This window comes from Stegastes partitus, unplaced genomic scaffold (assembly GCF_000690725.1).
Source record: "Stegastes partitus isolate 25-593 unplaced genomic scaffold, Stegastes_partitus-1.0.2 Scaffold1510, whole genome shotgun sequence".
In the NCBI taxonomy this organism is placed as follows: domain Eukaryota; kingdom Metazoa; phylum Chordata; class Actinopteri; family Pomacentridae; genus Stegastes; species Stegastes partitus.
In genome coordinates this window covers 139,159-165,835 of record NW_007579241.1, presented here as the reverse complement: position 1 = coordinate 165,835, position 26,677 = coordinate 139,159, and the positions used below count along the sequence as shown (strand labels likewise).

The following is a 26,677-nucleotide window of genomic DNA, read 5'->3' as shown; positions in this document are numbered from 1 at the left end:
GATGGATGGATGGATGGATGGATGGATGGATGGATGGATGGATGGATGATGGATGGTTTTGTGCGGTTGTCGCTACATAACTAAACAGCTGCAAGGTGCAACGTGATCAATAATGTCGTTAATCTCACCTTAATTCCCTTCAGTCTTGAGGACAAACAGTTCTCATTGTAAATAAACTGACTTGAATGAAGACAGAACTACACGTTTTACTGACATTGTGAGAAACACGAAGACAGCTTGTAAAGCCACGACACTGACGTCTGGTGGTTTGTCACCTCCATGTTCGACGTTCACTCACCTTTCTGTGCATTAAGGCGTTGCTCACAGCAGAAGACAGAAGCTGTCTGTAGAACTCTACAACCTGCAGTCTGCACTGTTTCTAGAAAACATCATTCAGGGGAAGGAAACTACACTGAAGGAAAGAACAAAATGGCCGTCCTTCCCGTTCCTGATTTAATTCTGTTGTGACTCTCGTCGTGCACCAGCTGGCTGCGATTCAACTTTTGGTCATTGATGATAAAACAGAACTGACCCAGATATGCGGATCGGTCGGGGGAAGCTGAGGAGGACGTAGTCGCCCTGGACGGGTGTCAGTGCCCAGAAGAAGTCTTGTCCTCTGTAAAGCCGGTCCAGACTGTGCTGCTGGTAGTGCTTCATGCTGCTGCTCAGCTCTGCAGTTGGGTTTTCATGGGCCTGGTACAGAGTCTGCTTCTCAAAGTCCTTGTCCTGGAGGAGAAACAGACAGACAGCAGCTTCAGAAGAGCCACTGAAACCCGTTTTACTCCTCAGACAGATCAGGGAACATTGAGATGTTGTAGGAGAGGAACAGAAGCCAGACGTTCTAAACAACTGTCTGTTCAGATGTTTGTTTTCAGGAACAAATCACATCATCTGTAACCACCGCCTTCCACACAGTTCCCACATTGAATCGGTAAATCTCGATCTGGAGTTTAGCTGTATTCACTTTAAATAAAACTGTGGCTGTAGCACAAAGATTTACACTGAGAGGGATTCAAAGGTCATCAGCAGACAGTAAAAGCAAAGTAAAGCCTCCTTCACACACGCTGCGAACCATGCCCTCGTCACCATGACAACACTCCCGATTCTGGGTTATGGCGACATCATTTACAAAATGGCCTCAAGCAGCGTGTTCAAACACTGGACTCTTCATCACTCAGCCATCTGCTTTGCCACTAATGCTCCTTCCACACCCACCACTGCCACCTCTATGAAGTGGTGAGGTGGCCTCCGTTCAGACTCGGCAGCTTCACCACTGGTTTCATTTCATTTACCAGTCAGTTCTGGCCCAGACGCCTCCCTGCCGGTCCTCTCTTCTTCACGTCACCCAGAATCTTCAACATACTGGGTCCAGTGACTACATCAGGCTCATCATCCCAGTACTTCTACTATTTTCTCCTTTTGCTTTGCAGCAGCGAACAGCCGGAGCATCTTACAAAACACTCTCCAACTTGCAGCTCTGACTGCGCTCACCACCTTCAAGCTCAAAGTCCAACAGACTGTAGTCGACTGTTGGTCCTGCTGATCACGCCGGACTTTACTTACATACATACATATACATATATATATATACACACATACTGTCTTACACCTCACGCACATAGTTTCTCACTCACATGCTTCCTATGTTTAGTTTTGTTCTGTCGTGTTCATGTGTCTGTCTGTAATGTGTTTGTTCCTGCCGGCGCCTCTCGGCCAGCTCATGTTTGCAAATGAGAACTGGTTCTCAAACATTTTTACCTGGGTTAGGGTAAATAAAATAAAAAAGTGCCAAAGTTCAGTTAGAAGTCCTGTTTAATCAGACTGTTCAACCACTGGGTCCTTCAGGGAATCGGGCGGGTTCTTGTCAGCAACTCACCTTGAACCTGAACCAGATGTCAAACGAACAGCTTAAACCGCTGCTCATCCCTCTTGACAGGATTTCTGGCTTAAAAATCAGCTCTTAATGAACTTACCTCTAAAATAAAGGTTCAGTAAAACATTTACAAAGGGTAGTTTGTAGTGGTAGAATATGAGGGATATTTTTACTGCTATTGAGCCCAGTTCACCTCCACAACATCTGAGTCCTGCTGACCTCATGTCATAGCTGCCATCCCACCTGAGGGCCAGTCAGTACTCAACCAGCATTGCTGCCTTCCTGGTTTGACTGGTATCCTCACCATCCTGACCTCTGCAGCGACCGTCTCTTGACTCATGGCTCTTATTCTGATTCAGCGCAGGACCTTTTACGACAGTTACTCATGTCTCTGCTTGCAAATGTTTGACCCAAACGATTCCCCTCGTCCCTGTTCTGAACAGCAGATAATGACACGATGTTCTTCAGAACCGTCTGTGTGAAGTCAAGTCCAGAGAAGTGAAACTAACTTGATGTACCAGATGCAGTTTAACCCGTATCATAACATCAGAGCAGCGACTGGTTCTAACAGACCCAAAACAGCCCGTTTGATTCTAAGGATTTTCTTATTTTCTGATTGTTTTATTACTCATTATTTTACATCCGTTGCCTGTGTGAGGCTTAAAGCTGCTGCACCGCTTCAATGTCGTCATGTTCCTGTGGAGGATCCCTGCTTCACGCTCACCTTGAGAATCTGGAGTTTTCCGGGCAGAGAGGAGTGCAGGCCGACATGCTGGAAGAGGGAAGGCTTGTACCTCTGCTTGAGCAACGCCTTCTGTCCATTACAGTGTTTCTGGAGAAAGAACACACAAACCTCAGCTATTTACCGCTGAAGACCAGTTTACATACATCTTGGTTTTATCCTGCCCCTCTCAAAAGATTTTTATTTGGTTATTTTCCTGATTCTTCTTGACCAACGTGGCCTGAAGCAGCTGAGCGTTGTGTAGGAGGTCCCTTCACAACACGGAAATGGAACTTTAAATGGGCACAATTGTCCCGTTTAGCGACACCAAGTGACAACGGAAACGTATGTTTTTAAACTCAAAACCTGAAATCTCTCGTTTCTAAAAGCATTCAGAGCTGCTGTCACGGCCAGGTTCATTCTGATTGGCTGCAGCTGATCCGTTAAAGATCATCATACGGGCCCAGAGTGCTGGTCACCACAACATCTGACGCTCTTTGAGCTACAGACTCAAACAGCACAGACCAGCTGAGGAGAGACATTTTCAGTCCAGTCTGGCTGAGAGGATGCTGGAAGATGGCAGGAATGGACCAAACTGAGGCCTGCAAAGCCTGTATCGGCTTCAACAGGAAGAGTCCGAGCTGCAGCCAGAGAGGCTTCTGTCGGCCACTGAACCCACAGTCTGAACACCTCTGAAAAGGAGGGCGTCTAGTTTTAGGTTTCTGATAAATGTGCCAATGTTTCTAAACGAGTTTGTCTTCATGTGTTACTGAGTGAAGACTGATGGGACCAAAGCCTGGTTTATCCATCTAACCTAAAGGCGTCTGAATACTTTGAAGCGACTCATTTGCACCTTGTTAAGAGCTTTGGCTCAACTCCAGGTACAGCGGACTCACCTGGTCTTTCTCCGGGTTGCACACCTTCACCCACAGGATGTGGTCTAACAGCCAGTCGATGGGTTTGTCTCTGTGGAACATCAGGAAGAACTCAGCGATCATTGGGAGGTCACGGGTCCGAAACATCTTGCCTGGAGACACGAACGTGCACATGGACTTAGATTTGTTAAAAAACAAACGTTTCAATGAAGGGATTCATTACTTTAAAACACACCTATGAATCCCAGCTGGGAGAACTCCAGGTAGAGCCACGGCTTGGACTCCTCCCTGGTGGCGAAGGTCTTCATGTCGCTGTAGTAGCCTGCCTTTGCAACAACATCATCTTCTAACTGGAACACAGAAACAGAAACACACATTTTTACTATAAATTATAAAAAGCAAATCCTCCTCCTGCAGGTTTTCTGTTGGAAATGATTTTTTACTAATGTTCTCCAAAGAAACGAGGTTCTGTCTTGGAACTTGTCCACAAATTCAACATTTCTGAGAGAGAGCAGTATGTTTGATGCCAGCAATAGTGGGTTTAATAGAAATCTGCCGTTTCTCTATTACCCCCATTGTTCATGGTTCCAAGTGACAGAGCAGCTACCAGACGCTGGAGTTAGCAGGATGAGCCTCTTAGGTGCTGGTGTCGAGTAGCTATGCTCCAGGAAAAACATGGCTTGCATTTCCACAAAGACCAGTGTGAAAACACGGGACGTTATTGACCAGAAATAAAGCCTAACCCTGCTTTCACCGCTCGCCAACGTTTGTCCAACTTGTGTTGTGACTCTGATGATCACTCAGTTCAGCTCTCCAGGGGCCTCATGTACAAAGTGTGCGTTCGCACTTTTCCACGCTCATGTTCAGATGTATCAAGAGTGAAATGAACGTGGAAATGTGCGGTCCTCTACGCCAACTTCTTGACTGGCGTACGCATGTTTCTATTGCTTTGAGCCGTTGGTGACACCTAGAGGTGATGCTGGGAATATAAAAATGTACAAAACAATGTAAAAAAAGGTCATTCCTCAAAGTGATGTGCACATCAGAGACACTTAGATGAACAATGAACACATCCAGGTGTTTACAATCAGATGAGCGGATATAAAAGTTTATATAAAATGGTGCAGAAGACACCGTTAACAACAACGGCAGCTTTGGACCTGCTGGAGGATGTTACCAATGGAGCAGAGCCAAGAGAACGGGTTTCCAGAGACCTCAGGACCACGACTGGATAATCAGCGCTTTGCGTTCCTGAGGGCAATTCGCTGAGAACTGTGCGCGGAGCTGCAGCCATTATTGGAGCCCAACACGTCCAGGAGCCATGTCCTACCTGTGCCCATACAGGTGCTGACCCACTGGGCTTCCGAGCCACAGGGTCTCAGAGGGAGCTGGCCGACCGACCGGGACTGTGCCAGTCCACACTGAGCCGAGCCATGCCAGCTGTGTGGGATGGAACCATCCGAATGTCAGCCAGATACATCAAGCTCCCACAGTGCAGCTGAACAGGACGACATGAACGTGCAATTTGTAGCGACTGGGTCTCAGTCTCCTCCTGCCTCATGTTGGAAAATAATAAACTGAGTAATCTGACATGAGACAAAGTTTTGATTTCCTCTTTGACATCCTGGCATGATTACACATGAACCTGTATCGTGTTTGGCTGCGAGCAGATGATTGTATGAGCTGTGTAGTGAATAAATGTGTGAGTTACACCATATATATATAGTTATATATATATATGGTGTGACTATATATATATATATATATATATATATAGTGTGTGTATATATATATATATATATATATATATATATATATATATATATAGTGACCTCGGGGGGATCTGAGTGACCTACGTGTGCTCCCACCACCCCTGTGACAGCAGCATCACCCACAATCTGCTCTAACAGGATGAGTTCATCCTGGTTTCTGTTATCTGATCCTGCAGAGAGGGAATCCCACCTGTCGGCCTGTTTATACTAATTTGCATATTTAAATTGGGGGCGTGGAGGGGGAGGAGTCTGGTTCTCCAACATGTCAGTTCCACGCTGAGTGAGATGTACAAAGGAAATGTGCTGGATTCCGACGTACGCACACTTTCGTTCATCTGGATTTTTTTGTGCGTACGTAGTTTTCAGGATTGAAGTGTTCGCCAGGTTTCAGGATGAAATCCACGCAAGTCTTTGTACATGAGGCCCCAGGACTTTTCTGTCATCGGTTGTCAAAGAACTCCCCTGCAGCAGTTTGTTCTGTTTGCTTTTGTCTGTGAACGTGGAGGAAACTAGCGACTGTGGCACAGACAAGCTGCTGATCTGCAGCCTGAAGAGTGACGGTCGTCACTTTTTGTGCTCCTGCAGTGTTTCCTCATGAAGGTTCTATAATTTCATGAAAAAACTCACGCAGAGACAACCGAGTACAGTTGAGTTCTACAAACACGTTGATTTGCCATTCAGTATGTCTGTCAGTATGAAAGGAAAACGCTGACATCAGTGGCTGAGTTCTGGCCTCTACCTGAACATAATAGGTTCCTCTGTCCTGAGCGTAGAGCATCAGGAAGCTGAAGTCCAGGTTCTGCTTTGTTCGCCATCTAAAAACACACAAGTTGCACAAACATGAATGAAGTGCAGACGGATGGGTTTCTACCCCCTCATATTCCTTTTCTACTGTATGTACTTGTTTCCTGTCTTCTGTCCTAAATGAGCCAACAGCAGCAACGAGTTCGTTTACAGAACAAACCATGAAAGGGATTCGGCCTCGATGTGTCTTCACACAACTGACACGACATTTACAGAAAACAGCATGTGGGTTTGTGGCCGTACTTGACTCTGTCCTTGGAGTCACCGAAGGTCTCTGCGAGGCTGCTGAAGTCTGGGTAATAAAACTGCGACGGGGAGACGACCTCCAGCAGTCCGGACTGCACCTCCTTCAGGAAACTACAAACAAACAGCTGGTTACCTACAACCATCACAATACGCATCTCTAGCCATCCATCATCTCTACACCTTCAACCTCACTAGGGGGGCGGAGCCTATCCCAGCTGACTCAGGGTGAAGGCAGGTTCACCTGGACAGGTAACCAGTCTATCACAGGGCTACACTTAGAGACAGACAACCAAGCACACTCACATTCACACCTACGGACAATTTACAATCACCAATTAACCTCAGCATGTTTCTGGACTGTGGGAGGAAGCCGGAGAACCCGGAGAGAACCCACGCTGCACGGGGAGAACATGGAGACTCCACGCAGGAAGATCCCGGGTGTCCTCACCGGGACGCCAACCGGCGACCTTCTAGCTGTGAAGCGCTAACGGAGCTAACCACCGAGACACCTTGCAGGCCCGAATTAGTCATTCTATATCTTTAAAAAATCTTTTGTTCTCATTATTTTTCTGATTTAGCTCTACAATCCAATTACACGCCGTGATCTGCAGAAACCTGCAGCACAAATAAAACGTGAAGATGTCAGACCTCACAGCTCATAAACAGAGACAAGATGGAGTCTTTTTATGGCCAGACTTTTTGTGGTGATCCCAGTTTTGTGTTTTTGTGTAGAACTGGGTTTTGCTGTGTGTGCTTGAGGTTCCTGGTGGCTGTGATGGTGTTTCAGGCTGGGCGGGTTTCCAGAGGGGGAGCTCTCACTCACTCTCCTCCACACCTGATCTCCAGTCAGCGCTGGATAAAGCCCGCCTCCACCTATGCTCCAGCGCCACTGGATCATCCTCCTCCGAGTGCTACCAGGCCAGCAGTGCTTTGACAACTTCGTGCTTTCAGATACTTTGCCGTGTCTAATGTGTGTTTTCGTCTGCACTATTGCCAGAACCCCCCCGATGGATCGTGGCCTCCCCCCACTGAAATTCCTTTGAGGCAGCATTCTGGGAACAAACTCGCGCTGAATGCTGACAAAAACAAGACGGCTTCAGAAACGTCTTTCTGGTTTTAGTCTCTGTGGAGAATCCAGATTCCTAAAAGGTGAATCTGAACCTTAATGTTCTTTCACAGGTTCCTACAGCCGACTGTCCAGCAGGAATTAGTCCGGAACTGGAAGACGGCTGTTCTACCTCACAGCTGGAACCAACCAGGTCCAGATCAACACCAACTGGTACTAAGTTCTTTCTGTTCTTATGGTCCACCAAGGCTCATGACAGTCGGCTCTTTAGGTTGTGCAGACTGACGGACAGAATGACAAACAGCTCTGATCCTGTGGAGGACTGTGGACATGAAACCAGCTGTAAGGTGTCGATGCCCGACCCAGGATGCTGACGGACGACATCATCCAGAAAAACAAGACGGGCCTGGACTCAGTCGGGTCATGTTCTGTTTTAAAGCAGTTCGTGCACATTTTAAGGATTCTTAAATGTTTCCACAGTTGTTCCGTGTTTCAACACATCAGCAGGTGATCCAGAACCACAAGGAGCACCATGTCGTCTGAAGATGCTCAGAAATCTCTTGAACAGTCACTGCTGAACTTTTACTACAATTCTTTTCACTCTGCCTGCTCAGAGGGAGTCCAAAGGCTGCTCTGGATCGTTGGGTTCTGTTTAAAGCCGTGTGGCCGGTACCTGACTATGTTCAGGCTGACAGATGACACATGCTGCAAACTGAGCTACACAAACAAAATCGACTTGACTTGAATTGAATTTCCACATTGACAATGTTGACTGGACCTGTCCAGGGTGTCCCCTGTCTTCACCCTAAGTCAGCTGGGATAGGCTCCGCCCCCTGCGACCCTAGTGAGGATTAAGCGGTGTATAGATGATGGATGGATGGACACTGTTAACTGTGAGGACAGAGCACTTTGTCCCATGTCTGACCAGAACAAAAGCCAGCACAGGACGAGCAGGGAGACAGCGTTCGTCCACCACGTCCAGACTCTCAGGTGCAGCCAGCTTTGTGAACAAGGCTGATGATAAGAAGACTGATATATTCTTACATACAGAACAAATAAACCACACCTAGCTACAGCAGGTTGCAGCTCCCCTGAACAGATCTCTTTTTCAAGTAGAAAGTCTGCTGGCAGCAGCAGTGATGTAAGAGCGAAAGTGCCCACGGGAGGCGACCCAGACACTCACTTGTTCCTGATGGTGTCTCCGATGCTGTTCACATAGTCAGAGTTTGTCTGAAAGGCAGGCAGGAAAAGGAGAAGGTCAGTGATATGGGGGATTCCCAATACAGTGAGTTCAAACCAAAGCTAAGCTCCTGAATGCTTCTGCAACAATGAACAGTGAATTGACATGTCACAGGGCGAGGCAGCCTCATTGTGCTCGTTCCTCGAAGGCCAGACTTCACATAACCAGTTTTAATTCCTGCATTGGCATCGCTTTTAACTGATTGACGTGATGAAGAAAGAACAAAATGAGCTGCACAACTGGTCGAACAGCTTCTCTGTGTGTCTGATCAAAGCTGCTTCATTTAATCATCAGGTCATAATTTATGAGCTGCCGTTAAACGAGGGAGCTCTGGGAACGTTTATTGGCGCTCTCAGCAGTAAAACCTGCAGAAGTACAGCTTCTTATCTGAAGTGATGTCTTGATGGAGGTTTATGACCCTGAGAGGTGCACGAGCATGACTGGGCAGCACGAGGCCAGTGGCTGCTCTGTGCTGGAGGTGAGTTCAGGTTAGCAGGAGCTTCAGATTGGGCTCACGGGGAGCGTTCTCCTGTCTAATGCTTGTTTTTCTACTGAGTGATTCCTCTGAAATATTGAACTATTGAAACCGTGGACGCATGCTGCACTGACACTTCTGCAGACTGAAATCCACGCAGCCAAGCTGGCGTCGTTGGTTTGCCCTGAGGTGCTCTGTGAAAGGAGGAACCTGAAAAGAAAAGCAGACGTGTGTGAGCACGTGTTAACCTCAGCAACGAAGACGACGACGAGGAGATCTCTGCGCTGCGAGGACGTCAGACTGAAGAGCAAAGAGCTGAGAGTGTTGACCAGGTAGCTCTGCTTCTCACGCTTCACTGTGGGAATACCCACGACGATGGACACTGGAGCACACAAACAGAGCCGTAAACACAGATATCTCTGCTGCCATTATCTGGATGATAACAGCCTCTGGCCGTTACTCCTCCCCCACACTTTACAGTCACGCTGTATACGAGGCTTGATATCTGTCAGAGGAATCTCCACGTGACCAGATTCCCAGATCAGGCATCTGCACTTTAACATTATTAAATCAATTTGGTTTTCAGTCACACTCCTTCAGATTACAAAAACGCAGGTTATACAGAACAGAATCGGTGTTTTTCTGTTACCTCCGCGGCGTCCTCGTCCCAGCAGCACGTTCGGCACAAGGCTGTCTGGGTGCTGCCTCAGGTGGGGCATGTAGAGGTAGATGTTGGGCTGGAGGAATGGCTGCCAGCTGGAATTAGCTGCAGGCTCCTTTACTGCTTCTGTTCCAGGAGGGGAAAGAGAGGCCATGTAGAACACTAGAAATCATTAAACCTCTGATCACAGTAGCTGCAGGCACATTCAACACAGGATCAAGTGCTTCGACTTCAGGCCTCGACCTTTGCTGTCCTCTGGCTCGACGTTTTCTCTCTGTGCCCTAAAAGGCTTTACCAAATCCACAAACCGTCAACTTGAACTATAACGTCACCAGTTTCTGACAGGACCTCCTGTTTGGAGGCTGGATCACTGGATCACTGGGATTTGAACGTCAAGTGGCTGATTGTAGTCAGTTGATGTAACTACTTGAAGATTTCTTAAATGATTTGTCCTCTTTCAGCTACGTGTCATCACTCAGTGTTCTCTGGTAGAAGTTTAAATCACTGCATGTTTGGCTCTACATCTCTGAGCAGCAGGTCCTGTTGAAAACAAAGGGGAGCACAGTTCTACTGTTTTGGCTCCAACTCTGAGGAACAAACCAGTCAGTTCAAAAAGCTTTTAAAACCCACCTGAACAGAACCAGTTCTTCCTTCCCTGAAGCTCTGTAATCGCTCTTTGTAAGGTCTCATTGTCTCGACTGAGGTTTTGTTGTTTCTTGGTGTATTTCACCATTAGCCATCATCCCCTGTAACTCACCCTAACCCAGATTACAACGATCTGAAGACCTGAGCAGCACCACAGAACTGCATCTCTGACGTTAACTTAAACGTCCTTCAGACAGCATCAGAACAAAATGAAGAGCTTCCTCATTTGCTGATCTGGCTTCAAGATGATCGAGAACATAACCGGAACAAGCAGCGGATGCAATGCTACGTTTGTTCACAGAAAAAATGTTCTAGAAGTGAAGAATCAGTTCTGCCGGACCATCGGGGAGATTTTCAGAAACCTGAAAACTCACCCGACGCCCTTTTGCTCGTTCTGTTCCGTCTCAAAGAATCAGTGCCTTCATGATGTTTGTATTGTTACTGCTGTTGTATGACTTCATATCTTCTCTGTTTATAAAGTGTTTACATTCATTTTGTGTGCTTGTCCAGGTCGTTGTGAACAGAAACAGCTTCTACGCAGCGCTGCCATAAAGTCCCATCAGCTCGTATCAGTCAGTAAAGAAGCAGCACTGTGGCCCAACTGCAGAAATGTGCTTTACGGAGCTCGACTCAGCTCTCCAGCTGACTACACTGGCTCAGTTCTGGTTCCAGGAACCAGCGCAGGTCTGGTTCTGGATCACCCACCTGCAGACGTGCTGCCGTTGGCAGCTTTGGACATGTTCCTCAGCTGCTCCAAGACGCTGCTGAGATCTTTGCTGACCTTCCCTCCCAACTCCTCGGCCAAAACCAGGCGCTCGTGCAGCATCTGCAGGTCCGGCGGTGCCACTGGACCTGCAGACATCAGGACAACTGCTGAGAACAGTTCTTACTGTGTATTGGCTGGTTCTGTGACTGTTGGTCAGCTTTATCGTGGGTTTTCATCAGCGTCCTGCAGCTGCTACAATGAGGGGCAACAACTTCACCATGTCCCACCAAAGCCTGATTCTGCATCATTTGCTCACTCTCAGAAAAAGAAGATCTTTGGGGAACCTTCTGGGGTTCCTCACCACTGCCACTGTGGAGGAACCTTTGGAGTTCCAAATGGCTCCTTGGGGATCCGGTGGACGTCAACAATATTGTGGATGTTAACCAATAAAGGTTGCACTTTTATTGAATTAGAGACTTTGACATAAGTGTTGGGAGTAAGAAAAGATCCCAGTTTGCTCAGAAATACAGAACAAGTCTGTGAACATAACATCCCAACATCTCCAGTGTTGTCCATCTATCATTAAACCAAACAATATACGATTCACGCTGAAACATTGAAATGTGTTTATTACAATAAAACTACATTCTTAAGATGAAAGTGTGCCTTTGTGACGTGTCAGTGGGGCGACACATAACCTCCAGGAACCTCTCTGGAGTTTTGAGGTTCCATTTTGAACTTATTATTCTGATTATTATTCTGATTATTCTGATTATTATCGTGATGATGATGATGATGATGATGATTATTTGTCCCAAACATGAAGACATACGACAACACTGAAGGTTCTGTCAGAAGAAAGTCCGACTGGATCCCAGTTTGAGCAAATACACAGAACCAGCCTCAGAAACTGCATGAACGTCTTCAGGCCTGTCTGAAGGAGCTCTACAAGGCGGTGGCTGAACAACCACACTCCCAGATAATCCCAGTGTGTCTGTCAGTGTTGGTGATGGAACCCTGTCACAGCAGCAACACTGAGCTCCTGTTCCGTTTCCCAGACTCTGTCAGAACATCTGTAGGTTCTGTACATCTTGTAAATATTCAGACTTTTGAAGCGGTTAAATACTGACTAAAACAGAGTACCGTGATTCTGTCAGCCTCCTGATTCCTTTTCCATGAAGTGACTATACTGCAGATATGTTAAAGACCTGCAGCACATCCATTCACATAACGAGGTTCTTCCAGCCAGCTGATGAGCTACAGTGACTCCTACAGCTCTGCATCTTCTCTGAAGCACATCAGTCTTTGTCACAAATACAATCCTGTGTTTTGATTCTTTCATAGATTCATTAAAGGTCTTCTGGAAATATGACCAAACCTGCTGGTTCATAAATATTCACACAGAAACGTTAATATCTGGTTAGACGTCCATGTTCTCCTCAGTCGGGTTCTTCTGGTTCCGTCCACCAGCTTCTGGTCCATCTCTGACTCCTCTGGACAGAACCGCTGCAGTTCAACTAAACCTGTCGTCTTTCTGACTCAGACTTGTTCCTTCATCAGTCCACAGGTTCTGGATGGGTCCAGTCAGGACTTTGGGGAGACCAGTCTAGAACCTTCATTCCAGCCTGATGGAACCATTTCTTCACCACTCTGATGTGTGTTGGGGCTCATTACATTTGATCGAGTACAGGCAGAGCAGCCGGGGGGCAGTGATGGAGGACTGTGTTGGTTAGATAGATAGATAGATAAAATTGTCTTGTTGGAACATCCAACTGCGTCCAAGGGGTTCCTGACTGTTTAGGACCCTAATCGGACCTGCAGAACCAGCTGAGAGACAAACTATGACTGAGATGTGATCCAAGAGCTGCTCAAGCTCAAAGAGAAGCTGGAGAAGCAGCAGGAGCGAAGCCAGAAGTCTGTTCTGAGCTCCAGCAGGACCAAAGTCAGCTGATCCATTACCTGCCTTGACTGAACCAGGAAGTCCCGCTGACATTAGAAATGTGTTTTCCAACCAGGCAGCAGCTGTAGGAAGTCAACAGCTCTTCCCTCACCTCACAACCGAACCCTAACCTCCTCTAAATGTCAGAACCTCATTTAAAACACAAACAAGCAATGAACCATAAAACCATAAAACACGTGACAGCAGCCTCTCGGTGTCTCTGAAACTCATTCATGATGTGAATGTTCCAGTGAGGTTCTCCTGGAACCAGGTTCTTGGCGGACCCAGCAGAACCAGGGGTCCGTCTGCTGACATATTCTAGTGACAGAAATGTTTTTCTGACGCGTTCATCAGTCAGTCAGACACCAGAACCCGACCCTAACCAGGAGGTTTCTGTTACCGTGTTGAAACTAAATCAAACCGACAAAAGCTTCACGAACCTTCATCACCGGGGAACGAGCGGATCCAGCTGACCGACACGAAGCAGCCCAACGCCAGCAGACAGACGAACCTGAACGGAAAAAGCTTCATTTCATTTCCCACCAACAGTCCGACTGACGGCCGGTTCCGTGCGGACGACAGGTGCAGGTGAGCTGCAGGTGAGCTCAGAGCCGATTGGCTGCTGGCTGCTGTACGTCAGAGCCAAACAAAGATAAAGCATGGTGCCTGTTTGCGGGCCGGAGCTGGGCTCAGTCTGTACCGACAGTCGGTCGATCAGCGGATCACCTGGATTCTACCTGCAGCCTACAGCGACACCTACTGGAGGAGCCGGAGAACTCCGAACCTGTCCGAACGGATCCGAACAGTGTTCTCCACATTCTGCAGTTTCAGAGCTGATCTCAGAGCAGCCTCCTCCAGAACTGGACCGAGATGGACAGACATTAAAAACAGCACCGTTTACCGGAACCTGCCAAAATGTGACACACACGAGCAACCAGCGACACCTGTGTGGGCAGATAAATGGGACATGTGACACGTGGACAAAGTGTTTTCTCTCAGCTCGCCTGTTATAGCGTCACATTATACAAACCAGAACCTCTAACCGTCACCGGTTCGTGGGTCTGACAGAATAAACTTACTTATAGCGTGTCGTCCCTCCGCTCACCGTCAGGGGATGTAGCTCAGTGGTAGAGCGCATGCTTTGCATGTATGAGGCCCCGGGTTCAATCCCCGGCATCTCCACCTTTTACTGGGTTCAGTACCGGCATCTCCACCTTTCACTGGATTCAGCACCGGCATCTCCACCTTTTACTGGGTTCAGCACCGGCATCTCCACCCTTCACTGGGCTCAACCAGAACATTTCTTACACCTTAGATATGTGCTGGTGGTGGCCGGGCTGCAGCCCGAGTCTGTGTGTGTCTGTACTTATCGGTCCAGATCTTACACACACACATGTAGACATATCAATAGAAGCATGTAGCTATAAATCCTCTGTCCAGATAGCGTTATAATCATGTCCTACATCCAGACAGAGGTATAGATCGACGTGCATGTACTATATATATATAAATGTATATCGTGGCTACTTTGCTGATGATGTTTTTCTTTAAACATCCACCAATGCACGAGCTGCTGCTGCTGGTGAATGTGAGCTACTTCTTTTTTGGGTTATTCTGCTTTTTCAGTTATTTGATTGAACCAAATAACGTCTTAATCTTCGTGTCTAAAAAAAGAGTAAGCAGCAGAAGGATTTTTCCAAGTCAGTGCTTTATTGTGACTTTGTGCTCAGATGGGATTTGGTCATAAGGTCTTATGATCTCTGCTCCGACATCCACATTAGTAACGTCGCTTCAACACTGTTCTCTTTGTAAACCTGCTGTGGCTCAGGTCGGTCAGACCAGCAGCCTGTTAATGCTAACCTGTTAGCATCAGGCTAATGCGTCCGCAGATATTCCACCATCCTACCCTGCCAGTAGTTTGATAACTAACTGAGCTGCAGATGTGTTGACGCTGTGGACGGATCCAGGACTGAGACAGGGTCGTTCAGAGGCACCGTGCAGACCAACAGCAGCTTCATTCATATATTCTCCTCCATCGGCCGACTGACCTCTGACCTGCTGCATTCATGAGGAAGTGGCCTGTTGTCACGGTAACTGAAGAAATGTTTAATCTCCATGTACACAGCAAACTGTGATTGTATCTGTTACATGACCCAGCTACAGACCATAACTGCAATAATCAGAGCACATTTAAAGTCATAAAAACGCTGCTCGAGTCCTCGAACACCTTAAATGAAGAGTGACAATCAGCTGATTGGTCAGGAGCTGCATCTCCACGCCGTGGTGATCACGTTCACATCCAGACCTCGTTCAGTTCTTGTCATTTTGTCACGTGGACGTCGAAGCTGCAGAAAGACACATGGAGGCTCCAGAACATCCTGATCAGAGCCTCCATGTCATCAGTCTCCAGCGCTGACGGACCCAAAGCCTCTCCACTGAAGTCTGTTGGTGTGGTTTACATCGATACCAGCAGGGTGCTTGTACATCTATTAAATATGTGGACACACTGCTGGGACACACACGAGATTATCATTTCCAACACTTGTTAAAAAAGACAAAGTACAGTGAATTGTGCTGCGTGTACCACACCGCCGCCCACACAGCTGGAATAATTGTTGTTTTCAGATGCATTCCTCTTTTTAATTCTGTTTCTACACATCAGTGATCACTTAGACCAGGTCCAGTGATCACACACTGAGTCCCAGTTAGCAGGTGGACCCAGGTCTGACTTCAGGATGTGACTGAAGAGTGGGACGTCCTGCCCACTGACTCCATCAAGCAGCTGGTGGACAGAACGCCACCATGTCTGAACACTGATCCATGTCAGGGGCCAGACTCAGTACTAGTGACATTTAAAGAAGGATGTTGGACATTCTGATGCATGACATCAAGGTGGAAAAACTGAAACTAAACCCTTCATCCTGTTGTTCAGGACCTCCAGTTTAGTTTAAGCCTGAACACACAGTTCATTGTGGTTTAGTTACTGTCGTGTGTATTGTATGTCTATTGTGATATGAGTAAAGGTTTGATGATCTACACTTTACCTATCAAGAATAAATGGCATCGTCACAATCATTTCATGAGAAGAGGTAAAAACATTGTTCAAACTGTAAACTGTTGGACGGCTGATGTGACCAGAATGGTTTCTGTTCAGGCTTCTGTTGGTTTCCAGAAATCTCTGAGATTCTATCTTTATATTGTTCTTTTATTATTGCAACATATTTGATAGTGTGGTTACTTTAGATCTTTGTTGATGACCACCGCCAAGGAGGTTACGGTTTATCTGTCTGCTTGTTAGCTCGATAACTCAAAATGTAGCCAACGGGTTTTCATGAAATCTTCATGAAATGTTGATAATGGCTCAATGAACCGATAATAACATTTTGGTGATGTTTGTGTTGCGGATCAGATGATTTTACTGAATTATATTCACTGAATGTGTAATAAGACCAAGCTGGTGAGGAATGACCGATGTTTGAGCTGCAGAGAGCCTTCAGAGGTAAGAACAGTGAAACTTTAATGTTTTGCTTTTCTGTGCAAAAAGCTCTTTGTGTCAATGCTGTGGTTGCTGCAGGTCAAAAAAGTTTATATCATCTGAAACACGAGACTCTGAGCTTTCATCTGATGTGTAAATTGTCGGGAAACTAGATTGAGGAGCAACGCACGTGGACTGAACGTCCCAGCGGCGGGACGGAGGAATGCAAGATTAAAATGTGATTGATGTCCAGGAAGTTCATTTATTGTTTGTAATGCAATGGTAATGCTATGCGAATGCTATGCTAACGCTATGTGTCCACTGGATCCGGCAAAATCAATGCCCCGTGTCCTGTTCTGGAGCGTCACGGAGTGTTTCCCGTGACGAGGCGTAGCGTCGCCCGTAAGCTCATTTGAGCTGCTGTTGAACTAAAATGAGGACAGACCCTGCAGCTGCATAGCCTCTTTCTCAAATGTTTTTATACTTTTCGCTGAACGGTTTTTGTAATTAAAACAAATGTTTGCTGCCGAGCCGCCATGTTGGTTTGCCACTTCTACAGGACTGGCATCTATTGGGTGAATAGGAGAGTGGCTGTCATGTGACCCCCAAGTGGCCCGGTAGTGCACGCCAAGCAAGAGGACGATATTCAGAAGCAATGCGATCTCGCGCAGGGAAAATCACCCCAGTGGACAGGTAGATAAGCTGAGCTACGAGTCCACTGGGGCAACATGTAGCAAAGCTAAGCTAAGCTAAGCTACGAGTCTACTGGGGCAACATGTAGCAAAGCTAAGCTAAGCTAAGCTAAGCTAAGCTACGAGTCCACTGGGCTGTAAAATCACATTGTCAAACAGAAACAATAGAATGAAATACTAAAACAGCTCAGTGGTTAGCACCGTGGCCTCACAGCTAGAAGGTCGCCGGTTGGCGTCCCGGTGAGGACACCCGGGATCTTCCTGCGTGGAGTCTCCATGTTCTCCCCGTGCAGCGTGGGTTCTCTCCGGGTTCTCCGGCTTCCTCCCACAGTCCAGAAACATGCTGAGGTTAATTGGTGATTGTAAATTGTCCGTAGGTGTGAATGTGAGTGTGCTTGGTTGTCTGTCTCTAAGTGTAGCCCTGTGATAGACTGGTTACCTGTCCAGGTGAACCTGCCTTCACCCTCAGTCAGCTGGGATAGGCTCCGCCCCCCAGTGAGGGTTAAGGAGGAGAGATGATGGATGGCTGAATACTATTAAGAGCAGCCAATGAAAACACGTACGTCTTGAGGTTTTTATTGTAGCACTGTGCTATCAATACCTATTTGCAAATGTGCAGCATGTTCCTGTTGCAGATCAGAAACAAAGATCAGAACAGAGTGTTTGGACCTGCCAGAACGTCCACTGAAGAGAAACAGCTGGAGGTCCGTCGGCAGACGGTCCTGCTGCAGAAACACATCAGAGGAATCAGGTTTCCTAAATGTGTTTCTACCTTCAGCAGACAAAGAGCAGATTAGATAGAACATAATGATCCCAGTGGGACGCTGCAGGAGACGATCGGAGGACAACCCACAAAGATCGAAATGATATTAGTATTGATGTGGATCCGCCTCCAGAACCATGAACAACACCAACTAGTTGAACATACACACAGGATCCAGAGAAGGTATGTAAGAGCCACTGTTCCACTTCAGGTAGACTTCAGGCCTACTCTGGGATGAATGTCTTCATAGACGGACGGCAGCAGAAGGAGGTCAGCTGGCTTAGACACGAAGAAGAAACCAAGAAAAAGGGAAACAACAAATCTGTTCGTCTTCATTTTACTTTTGTTTAATCCTCACGTTAAGAGGATTGTGTGTAAAATGTTAATGCTGTCATGACAGAAGACACACATGAACATGCAGATGTTCTCACACACACACACACACACACACACACACACACACACACACACACACACACACTCTCTCTCTCTCTCTCTCTCTCTCTCTCTCTAAACCATCTTTGTTCGTTAATCCTTTGTGGGTCGGATGCAGGATTCCTGCTGCACCAGAACTGATTGTTTTAATTTTAGACCTTTAAAAGCTTCTACTTTTGTTTTCTACACTGAATATGTAATGTATATAAGTGGACGGATGGACAAAGACAGAAGTCTGTCCCTGTGAGAGCAGGAGGACGTTTGTCCTGGCGGCGTGACGGTGGGCGGAGTGGAGGCTGGGCGGCTTTCAGGGAGAGAAAGGACCATCTGTCCACAGACAGCGACGGGTCTGGAGGAGGTCGGACACACAGCGGAGGACGGTAAGCAGCAAACACTTCAGCTGGTCTGACGCTGGTTGCAGCGTTCCACGCTTCAGCAGCTTGCTGTGGTTTGTCTTGTTATTTGTGTATTTTATTGTTCAGAAGAGGACAGAAGAAAGTGATGAATCGTGGTAAAGAGGAACCTGAAACTTTCTAGGCTGAGATGGACTAAAACAGTCCGGCAGGTGAGTGATGGGAAGACTGGTGCCTGTGCCTTCAGGTAAATCCAACATCGCTGGTGAACTGACAGTTTATTTAAATATGGCAGATATGTGACCGTTCCACAGGCTGAATGAAGACATCTGAACTTTATTTCACACATTACAGCAACGAGATACACAGAAAGAAACAAGGATAGAAGTCAGCTGTAATCAAGACCTGCTCACATTCTGACCGCTGCCACTGACCCAGAACTGGTACCGCATGGTTATGGTTATGGTTATGGTTAGGGCTAATCCTAACCCTAACCATAGCCATAGCCATAGCCCTCTCAGTCGGTCCACGTGGTCGCAGCAGGATGTTCTGACAGCGTTCTGCGCTGTCGTGACAGAAGTTACCGTAGTAACCGTCAGCAAAAACAGCTTTTAATCCGTTTAAGTGTGATAGAACGACTGAAAAACAAATGCAGTGATGTGATGTAGAATCCTCAGTGACACAATGAAAAACATTTGTGTGATTTTGTATTTCAGAGCCGCGTCGATTAATCGGACTGAACACATTCATTCTGTGGTTTTTTGTTTAATGACCCAAACGAAACACTCGAGCCTCAGGTTCTACTGAACCACAAACCCAGCTCAGATGTCAGTGAGCCTGCCAGTGGTTTCAGTGCCTCCTGTTGTCTTTCAGTTTGTCTGCAGTCATCACAGCAAAGCTTGTGTCTTGTACACTTTGTGTGTCTGCTGTAGACAATCTGCTCCTTTTTGTCATTTCCTTCTTTTCCTGCTGCCCTGATCTCATTACTTTACCCCCGCGCTCCGACTGAACCGTGAACCTTGATTAAATGAAGCATCTTCTGACTGACAGCGGCCCTCCCTGACATCCACCAGCACAGCAGCACTTTATGCTAATACTTCAATCTTCTGATTGCTTCTGGTAGATCACGTCTCCGGTGGGAATACCACGTTGGTGTTTCCCGTCAACTTCCTCCCCCGGCCCGCTTTAACTATTGTGACTTTGGATGTCAGAGTTCTTCCTGGTTTTGCAGTAATGAGTTGATGTCCTGTCACCTGACCAGGAAAGACTTGAGCACAGAAAGCCGAAGCAGGTTAAAGGCATTTAATAGCTTCATTTATTAGCGTGACTGAAGAATCCGGAAAGAAGAACCGACTGAGAAACACGTTTAGCGCTTCTTTGGGTCAGTCAGAGGGTCAGTGGACCAAAAGGCCAGGAAGAGGTGATGGGTCCCAGCAGATCTGATTGGTGTGCTTTCCCAGACTGATCTGGTTTCATGGTCCCAAGAGTGTGAATCAGAATGTGTTTGGTCAAAAACCTTCAGACTAGTTTAACAAGAGAGAACCGATCCTGGGAAGATAAAATGAGACTAACGCAGCGGTTTGTCTCACGTCTGTGGTCCGTCCGCTGTGTGCTGGATCCAAACGTTCGACCGTCGGCCTTCTATGTAGTCATGGTCCCCAGAGACTGATCCCAAGTCGATTTTAGTGATTCAAATGATGTTCTGCAGGCGTCACTTGTTTCTTTATTTTTGGGGCGGCTGTGGTTCAGGTGGTTGAGCGGTTGTCCTCTGATCGAAAGCTTGGTGGTTTGATCCCCTCCTTGGCCAAGACCCTGAACCTGAAGCTGCCCCCGATGGCAGGCAGCACCCTGCATGGAGCTCTGTGGCCGTTGGAGTGAATGAGAAACACTGTGAAGCACTTTGAGTACCGCAAGGTAGACAAGCGCTACAGAAGTGCAGAACATTCACCGTTTACCGCCGTTCAAACCTGGATTTACTGTAACTGTGTACATTTCATCATATGGGTAAAATATGACGGTTTGCCTCATGACAAAGGAGGAACAAAGCTAAAAGTATTATAATTAACTGCACATCAGACAGAAGAATTTACTATTATTGGATGTTTTTTCTTTTTTAAAGCTCACTGACAACAAAAATTAGGCTGTAGCTTAAAGATAAAGATAACTGTATTGATCCCACAGTGGGGAAAGTTCACCGTCACAACAGTGTTCAGTCAGTACAGTTCAGAATAAGTGGAACACCCGGCGCAGAAAGTAGGAAAGAAACAGAAACAGAAACAGAAACAGAAACAGAAACAGTGCAAAAACTGCAAGAGAAAAAAACATTATATACAGAAGATGTGTTTGTTTTTTTTAAAGAAGACTATAGACACAAGGATGAGGTGGTCCTGGTTATTGCATAGTGGAATGCTTTTGGCATTACATTATTACATTCATATTACTACGATGTGTGGAATATATACGACGGGGTGACGGAGAAACCGTAGGGAGGAGGTGGAGGTGGAGGAATGGGCTTTCAACATGGACCACAGGTGTTCACAACACGTCGTCTCACAGCCTGAACACAGGCAGGTACAGACGCTACCAGTCTGAACAGAACCCGACAACCCAAAGCTGCCTCTGGACTCCCTCTGAGGGTTCGGGTCAGCTCAGTAACAAGTCAGGAAACGCTCCAACAGGTCCAGTCGAACACAAACAACCAATTAGGGTTCAAGGACTTTTGGCTGCATGAATTCTTGTAGCTTCGATGATGCCTTGTCATGTAGCGCCACCATCAGGTGAACCCTAACCCTTAGAACTGTCCATTACTTTGGTTTATGACCAAATCCTTTCCATCCTTCGTTAGTTCAGGACACATTAAAACAAGAACAACTTCCCTCATAACGATGACTAAATGGAAATAGTTCAGTGTTTGATGAGAGCAGCAAAGATGAATTAAAACGGCATTTAAACAAAGTTCATTTGAGGCCCACTTACGAGCATCTCAGTACCTTCATGGGTCCATATATTGGTGGTCATGTTCTCATTGACTGTAGATCAGTTTGCCCTGTCACTAACCCCAGCCGTTACTCAGCTTGTTGGTGACTGTAAACTGCTTCGTTTCAGGGAGAGAAGGTCTGCTCGGCTTTACGTGATTCCTGTGAAGTGAATAACTGGCACTAAAGCATGTAGCCAGGATGAAGATGTGGATTGTGTTACTCTGCCTGAGCAGCGGACGGACTGGAGCAGCTTCTGGTGTGACCCCAGCGTCCTCCATTACACCAGTCACACCCACTGAAGACCAAGGCTCCCGCCTGGTGGTGAGACTTCTGTCATGAATATTCATGAGGGGAAATGATTCAGACTGTCTGGACAGAGCTTGAATAGAACATCACTTGTACCCAGGACTTTGAGTTGGCCTCTTCCCTGATTGGGACTGAAGGGCAGCCTGTTCAGTGGTTCTGTCTCCTTCCCACAGGACTGGCTGATGAGGTATGGTTACCTGCCACCTTCAGACCCCTCCACCGGGCAGCTGCAGGCCTGGACCGCCGTCACTGACGCTGTCAGGGCCATGCAGAGGTTTGCAGGCCTCAGAGACACCGGAGTTGTAGGTGAGGACTGCAGATGGTGCCTCGCTCGTTAAACCTGACGTTCTGTTCGTGACTCCTGCTTCTTCTGTGCTTTGATGTTTAGATGAGGAGACGATGGCATTGATGACAAGTCCTCGCTGCTCCCTGCCTGACCAGGAAGAAGCCTCCAAAGCCGAGGGGAGAAAGCTGAGGAAGAGAAGGGCTGTCTCCATGTGGACCCGAAGGAACATCAACTGGAGGTTGGCTGAGGTTCAGTCTGGACCGAGTAGCTGCACAAGATGTTTGCTTCTGTCTGACTGTGTTTCATCCTCAGGTTGCGTTCATATCCTTCCTCTTCTCACATTTCCCGGGAGACCGTTCGCTCCCTCGTCTTCTACGCTTTGAGAGTTTGGGCCGAGCCGACACCGCTGGACTTCCACGAGGTTCTTTCATTTGTCTGCATTACTGACAGCCCAGCTGGTCTCAAGTCAGCTTTCACGAATATTTCTGCCTGAGCTTCAATAGCATCACATCTGGACGTTGGTAAAGGTAGCTGCTAGATTCATATGTTCCAGATGTTCTGATGCTTCTTCAGCTGCCCTTCAGCTCACTTTGATACAAACCTGAAGCTTCATGTCACTGGTTTGATTCAGAACCTGTAAGGCTGGATCAAAGATTCTGTGATTAGAAGAAGTGAAGCCGTCACAGAGACAAAGTGAGCACATGACCGTAGAATGTAGGAGTGTGTGTGAGAGTGTGTGTAGGTGTGTGTGTGTGAGTGTGTGAGTGTGTGTGTGTAGGTGTGTGTGTGTGTGTGTAGGTGTGTGTGTGTGTGTGTGTGTGTTTGGATTTTTGTGTGTTTGTCTTCAGTCGTCTCAGATGTTCTTCAAACAGCCTCAGATTTCAATGTGAGAAAAAAACCTGCTGAAAGGTGGTTGAAGGGAATGAAACGTATGTAAAACATATATACAACATATAGAAAACATGTATAAGACATATAAAACACATCTTTTACCACGTATTTGATACGTCAGTCTAAAATTTCAGAGCTAACATTTAAACTATGGATATGTAAAGAAGGCTTCCAGACAGAGGGGCGGAGGCTTTGAGATGGTATAACCTGAGTAGGAACGGGCCTGTGATGGATGTTACCTGTCCAGGTGTGCCCTGCCCTCACCCTCGGTCAGCTGGGATAGACTCCAGACTCACTGCCTGTTGCTGTAGCATCATCTTGGCTGCCGTCTGTCTCCAGGTGGGCAGTCCGGAGGCAGCGGACCTGCAGGTAGACTTTCTCCATGGTTACCACGGTGACGGCTATCCCTTTGATGGGGCGGGCGGTGCGGTCGGACACGCTTTCTTCCCCTCAGACCCGGCTCGGGCTGGAGGCGTTCATCTGGATGCAGAGGAGGAGTGGACCTTCAGACAGCCAGGTGAGAGACCTTCTCATACCATCTGTGTGGCGTTGCTGCACACCTTGAGATCCTTCTGACGTTTTGGGAACGGAGCCGAGTGGAAACACGTCTTCCTGAGCAGCTGTGACTGAGGAGCTGCTTCCAGCGCTGTAGGTCCGTTGCTGAGCGCCTGCTCAGAGGGAGTCCAGAGGCTGCTCTGGCTCGTTGGGTTCTCCGTTTAAACTCTCAGGTCGTCACTGTGGGAAGCGTTTGCGCTGTGAGATGACGCACGTCGCAAGTTGCGCTGTACAAACAAAAGTGAATTAAATTAAGTTTCTCTGTCCTGTTCTGTCCCAAAAGTCCAATTTCCATTCGATGCTCTTTTTCAGTCTGTTTCTGAACCATCTTGTGATGTTTAATGAACGAGGCGTCTTTTATGACTGAACATGAGAACCGCAGCTTCACCATGGTTCTCTCTTTCTCCTCGTGACTTCCAGCCTCTGAGGGGACCGACCTGTTCACGGTTCTGGTCCACGAGTTCGGCCACGCTCTGGGCCTCGCTCACTCCTCATCCCGCCACTCCGTGATGAGGCCGTACTACCAGGGTCCTGCTGGAGACCCCCTCCAGTACCGCCTGGGAGCCCCGGACCTGGAGCAGATCACCCAGCTCTACGGTAAGAAGGTCGGACCTTCGTAAGGATTTACTCACTAACTCTGATCAAAGTGCAGCGTTGCAGCACTGCAGTGATGGATGAATGAGGACAGCTGCAGATCAGCTGCCTGACCCGACCTCTGCTGGTACTGAGGCCGGACAGAGAACCCGTTTTATCCTCCACATTCAGAAGCTCATGTCAAAGCCATGTATTGTAAAGACTCAAGGATCAAAAGAAGGATGTTCTCTGAAATGTGTGACTGCAGCGTTGTTCACAGAGAATCACTTCCTCATTCAGCTCTCTTTGCATAATGTCATGGAAGGACTGACAGACAGCTGTTCATGAGGATGCATCCTCCCAATGTTTCAGTAGATGTAGGAATTTACTGACGTGTCAGTCAACTGATCCCTGAAGACAGTTCAGGATGTTTGGAGAAGTCACACTAATTATTTTATTGAACTAGAGTGAGATGAAGCTGCCAGATGGACATTACAGGTGAAGTGATGAGGGACCATCCGCTGTACATTTCTAGAGGTCTGATGATCCATGAGCGCGTTTAGCTTTGTTGTGTCTAATTACAGTGTGCAGCTGCTTTACTGTCTGAACTGACCTGACGTGTGATTTAGGTAAAAGGAACCAGCTGCTGGCGACTGATGCTCCTCGACTCGCCCCTGATCCTCGCCACAGAACCCACCATCAGCACCGACATGGGTACGAATTACAGAAGGAGGACTGACGGATTTCAGAATGAGTATTTTAATGAAACTCAACAAAACCTATTGTAAATACGATTTCACTCAACCAGTTTTAGTGTCACGGTTTGACAGGCAAAGGTGCAGACAGATGACTCGACCACCAAACAGTTGAAAGCAATAAGAATATTTATTCAAAAATACAAACACTAATTGAGAAACCAAGCAACAAGCAAATGGGTAATATGAACTACCACTAACGAATACTTACCACAGGATATTTATCAAAACGCCCTCTAGAGGACGACGAACGAAATTTACAGAATTGCAAACAAACTTACTGCGATGAATACAAACCAAATACTAACACTCCCAACTGAGTAGACGAGAGATTGAAAAACTACAATACTGATGGTAGGGAGGGGAGCCGGAGGAGACGGAGGTGGACCAGAAGACTTCAGCGGAGGGACACGGAGGATATGGAGAGCTGGATCCAGAAGAATCCAGGCAGTGAGGAGGAGGGAATGAACGGTGGCTCTCTGAAGGCAGCGAGCGTGGTGAACCTGGAGCACAGGAAAGCAGAGTTAGGAGCAGAATCAAAACAACGAGCAGAGTATATGAACGAGCATAAACTAACTCGGGGTTTACTGCGATCCGGCGTCGACTTGTGGCAGCTGGCATCTTATATGGTGAATGCAGGTCTGAAGAGTGGAAGGCAAGCCACGCCTCACCGCAGCTGGACCAATCAGCTGATTGCCACCTCGGAGCACCTGGTCCCCCTTCACTCCAGCATGACATAACACAAACAAAACCAAAAATGCTCCACTAGGTGGAGCCAAAGGCGGCGGTCATGTCATTTAGTCTAAAAGAAGTGCTACTGGAAAGAATCCACGAGTGGCTGGTTAATTTAATGAAGAATGCAGCTTCACAAAGAGCTATCGAGCTTCTCTGGCTGGATGTCCAACTTTAGACTTACACTAAACTGTTGTGCTGACACAGATCAGGCAGAGACAGGTCAGGGTTAAAGGTTTTATGAAACAAAGACATGAAACTGAAAAACAGAACAAAAATGGAAACTAAGAGGAAAACAGAACAGGGTAAACTAATAATTATAAAAATGGACAAAACTACAAAACCTAGAAAAATTCCAAACTAACAGCAGAAGGGAGGCTACTGAGAATAAACTGAGCTAGACCAACAAAACAGGGTGTTGTGGTGGACGTGGAAGGAAGGGTTAGGGTAAACCCCAATAAATGTTCCACAACAAAGAAAAATGAACAACAGCAACCCCAACAACATGCAACAACATTTTTTCTGTGGGAAAAAAGGTTTGGAAAAAGCATTCAAAGAAAATCCAAAAAAAGAAAAAACTCATTTTTTCTGGAGAATGACTGCAGAAGGTCCTCTGGATGGACAAGTCCAAGTTTGAGCTCTTCAGTCAGCATCGTCGTGTTTCTGTCCTCAGAAAAGCTGGAGAACGTTTTGATGCCAGATGCACCCACAGTGGAACATGCTGGAGGTTCTATCATAGTATGGGCTCCATGAGTGGAAACAGCAAGTTAGTGAAAACCAACAGTGTCATGAACCAGAACGTCTACCACAGCACCTTAGTGCATCATGGACCAGAACGTCTATCACAACACCTTAGTGCA

At 47.0% G+C, this 26,677-nt stretch overlaps 2 protein-coding genes and 1 non-coding gene across 3 annotated transcripts in view; 2 read left to right on the top strand and 1 right to left on the bottom strand.

Moving 5' to 3' along the window:
* Positions 1-13,554, bottom strand: part of zgc:154054 (Alpha-1,3-mannosyl-glycoprotein 4-beta-N-acetylglucosaminyltransferase B-like) — a 22,007-nt gene extending 8,453 nt beyond the window's left edge. The window contains exons 1-11 of the mRNA XM_008300205.1: positions 13,464-13,554; positions 11,084-11,230; positions 9,722-9,859; positions 9,321-9,454; positions 8,541-8,587; positions 6,289-6,402; positions 5,981-6,056; positions 3,705-3,819; positions 3,491-3,621; positions 2,598-2,705; positions 533-726 (exon numbers count right to left, since the gene is read on the bottom strand). Of these exons, the coding sequence (XP_008298427.1) occupies positions 533-726; positions 2,598-2,705; positions 3,491-3,621; positions 3,705-3,819; positions 5,981-6,056; positions 6,289-6,402; positions 8,541-8,587; positions 9,321-9,454; positions 9,722-9,859; positions 11,084-11,230; positions 13,464-13,554 (1,295 nt within the window). The remainder of the gene's footprint in view (positions 1-532; positions 727-2,597; positions 2,706-3,490; positions 3,622-3,704; positions 3,820-5,980; positions 6,057-6,288; positions 6,403-8,540; positions 8,588-9,320; positions 9,455-9,721; positions 9,860-11,083; positions 11,231-13,463) is intronic.
* A 579-nt stretch (positions 13,555-14,133) lies between these two features.
* Positions 14,134-14,205, top strand: trnaa-ugc (transfer RNA alanine (anticodon UGC)). Its single transcript has one exon. It is a non-coding gene; the product is annotated as a tRNA-Ala (tRNA).
* Positions 14,206-21,917: 7,712 nt separating this feature from the next.
* The window catches only part of mmp17b (matrix metallopeptidase 17b), an 8,700-nt gene continuing 3,940 nt past the window's right edge, over positions 21,918-26,677 (top strand). Inside the window, exons 1-7 of the mRNA XM_008300204.1 lie at positions 21,918-22,040; positions 22,199-22,331; positions 22,414-22,549; positions 22,624-22,732; positions 23,542-23,719; positions 24,178-24,354; positions 24,960-25,044. Of these exons, the coding sequence (XP_008298426.1) occupies positions 21,918-22,040; positions 22,199-22,331; positions 22,414-22,549; positions 22,624-22,732; positions 23,542-23,719; positions 24,178-24,354; positions 24,960-25,044 (941 nt within the window). The remainder of the gene's footprint in view (positions 22,041-22,198; positions 22,332-22,413; positions 22,550-22,623; positions 22,733-23,541; positions 23,720-24,177; positions 24,355-24,959; positions 25,045-26,677) is intronic.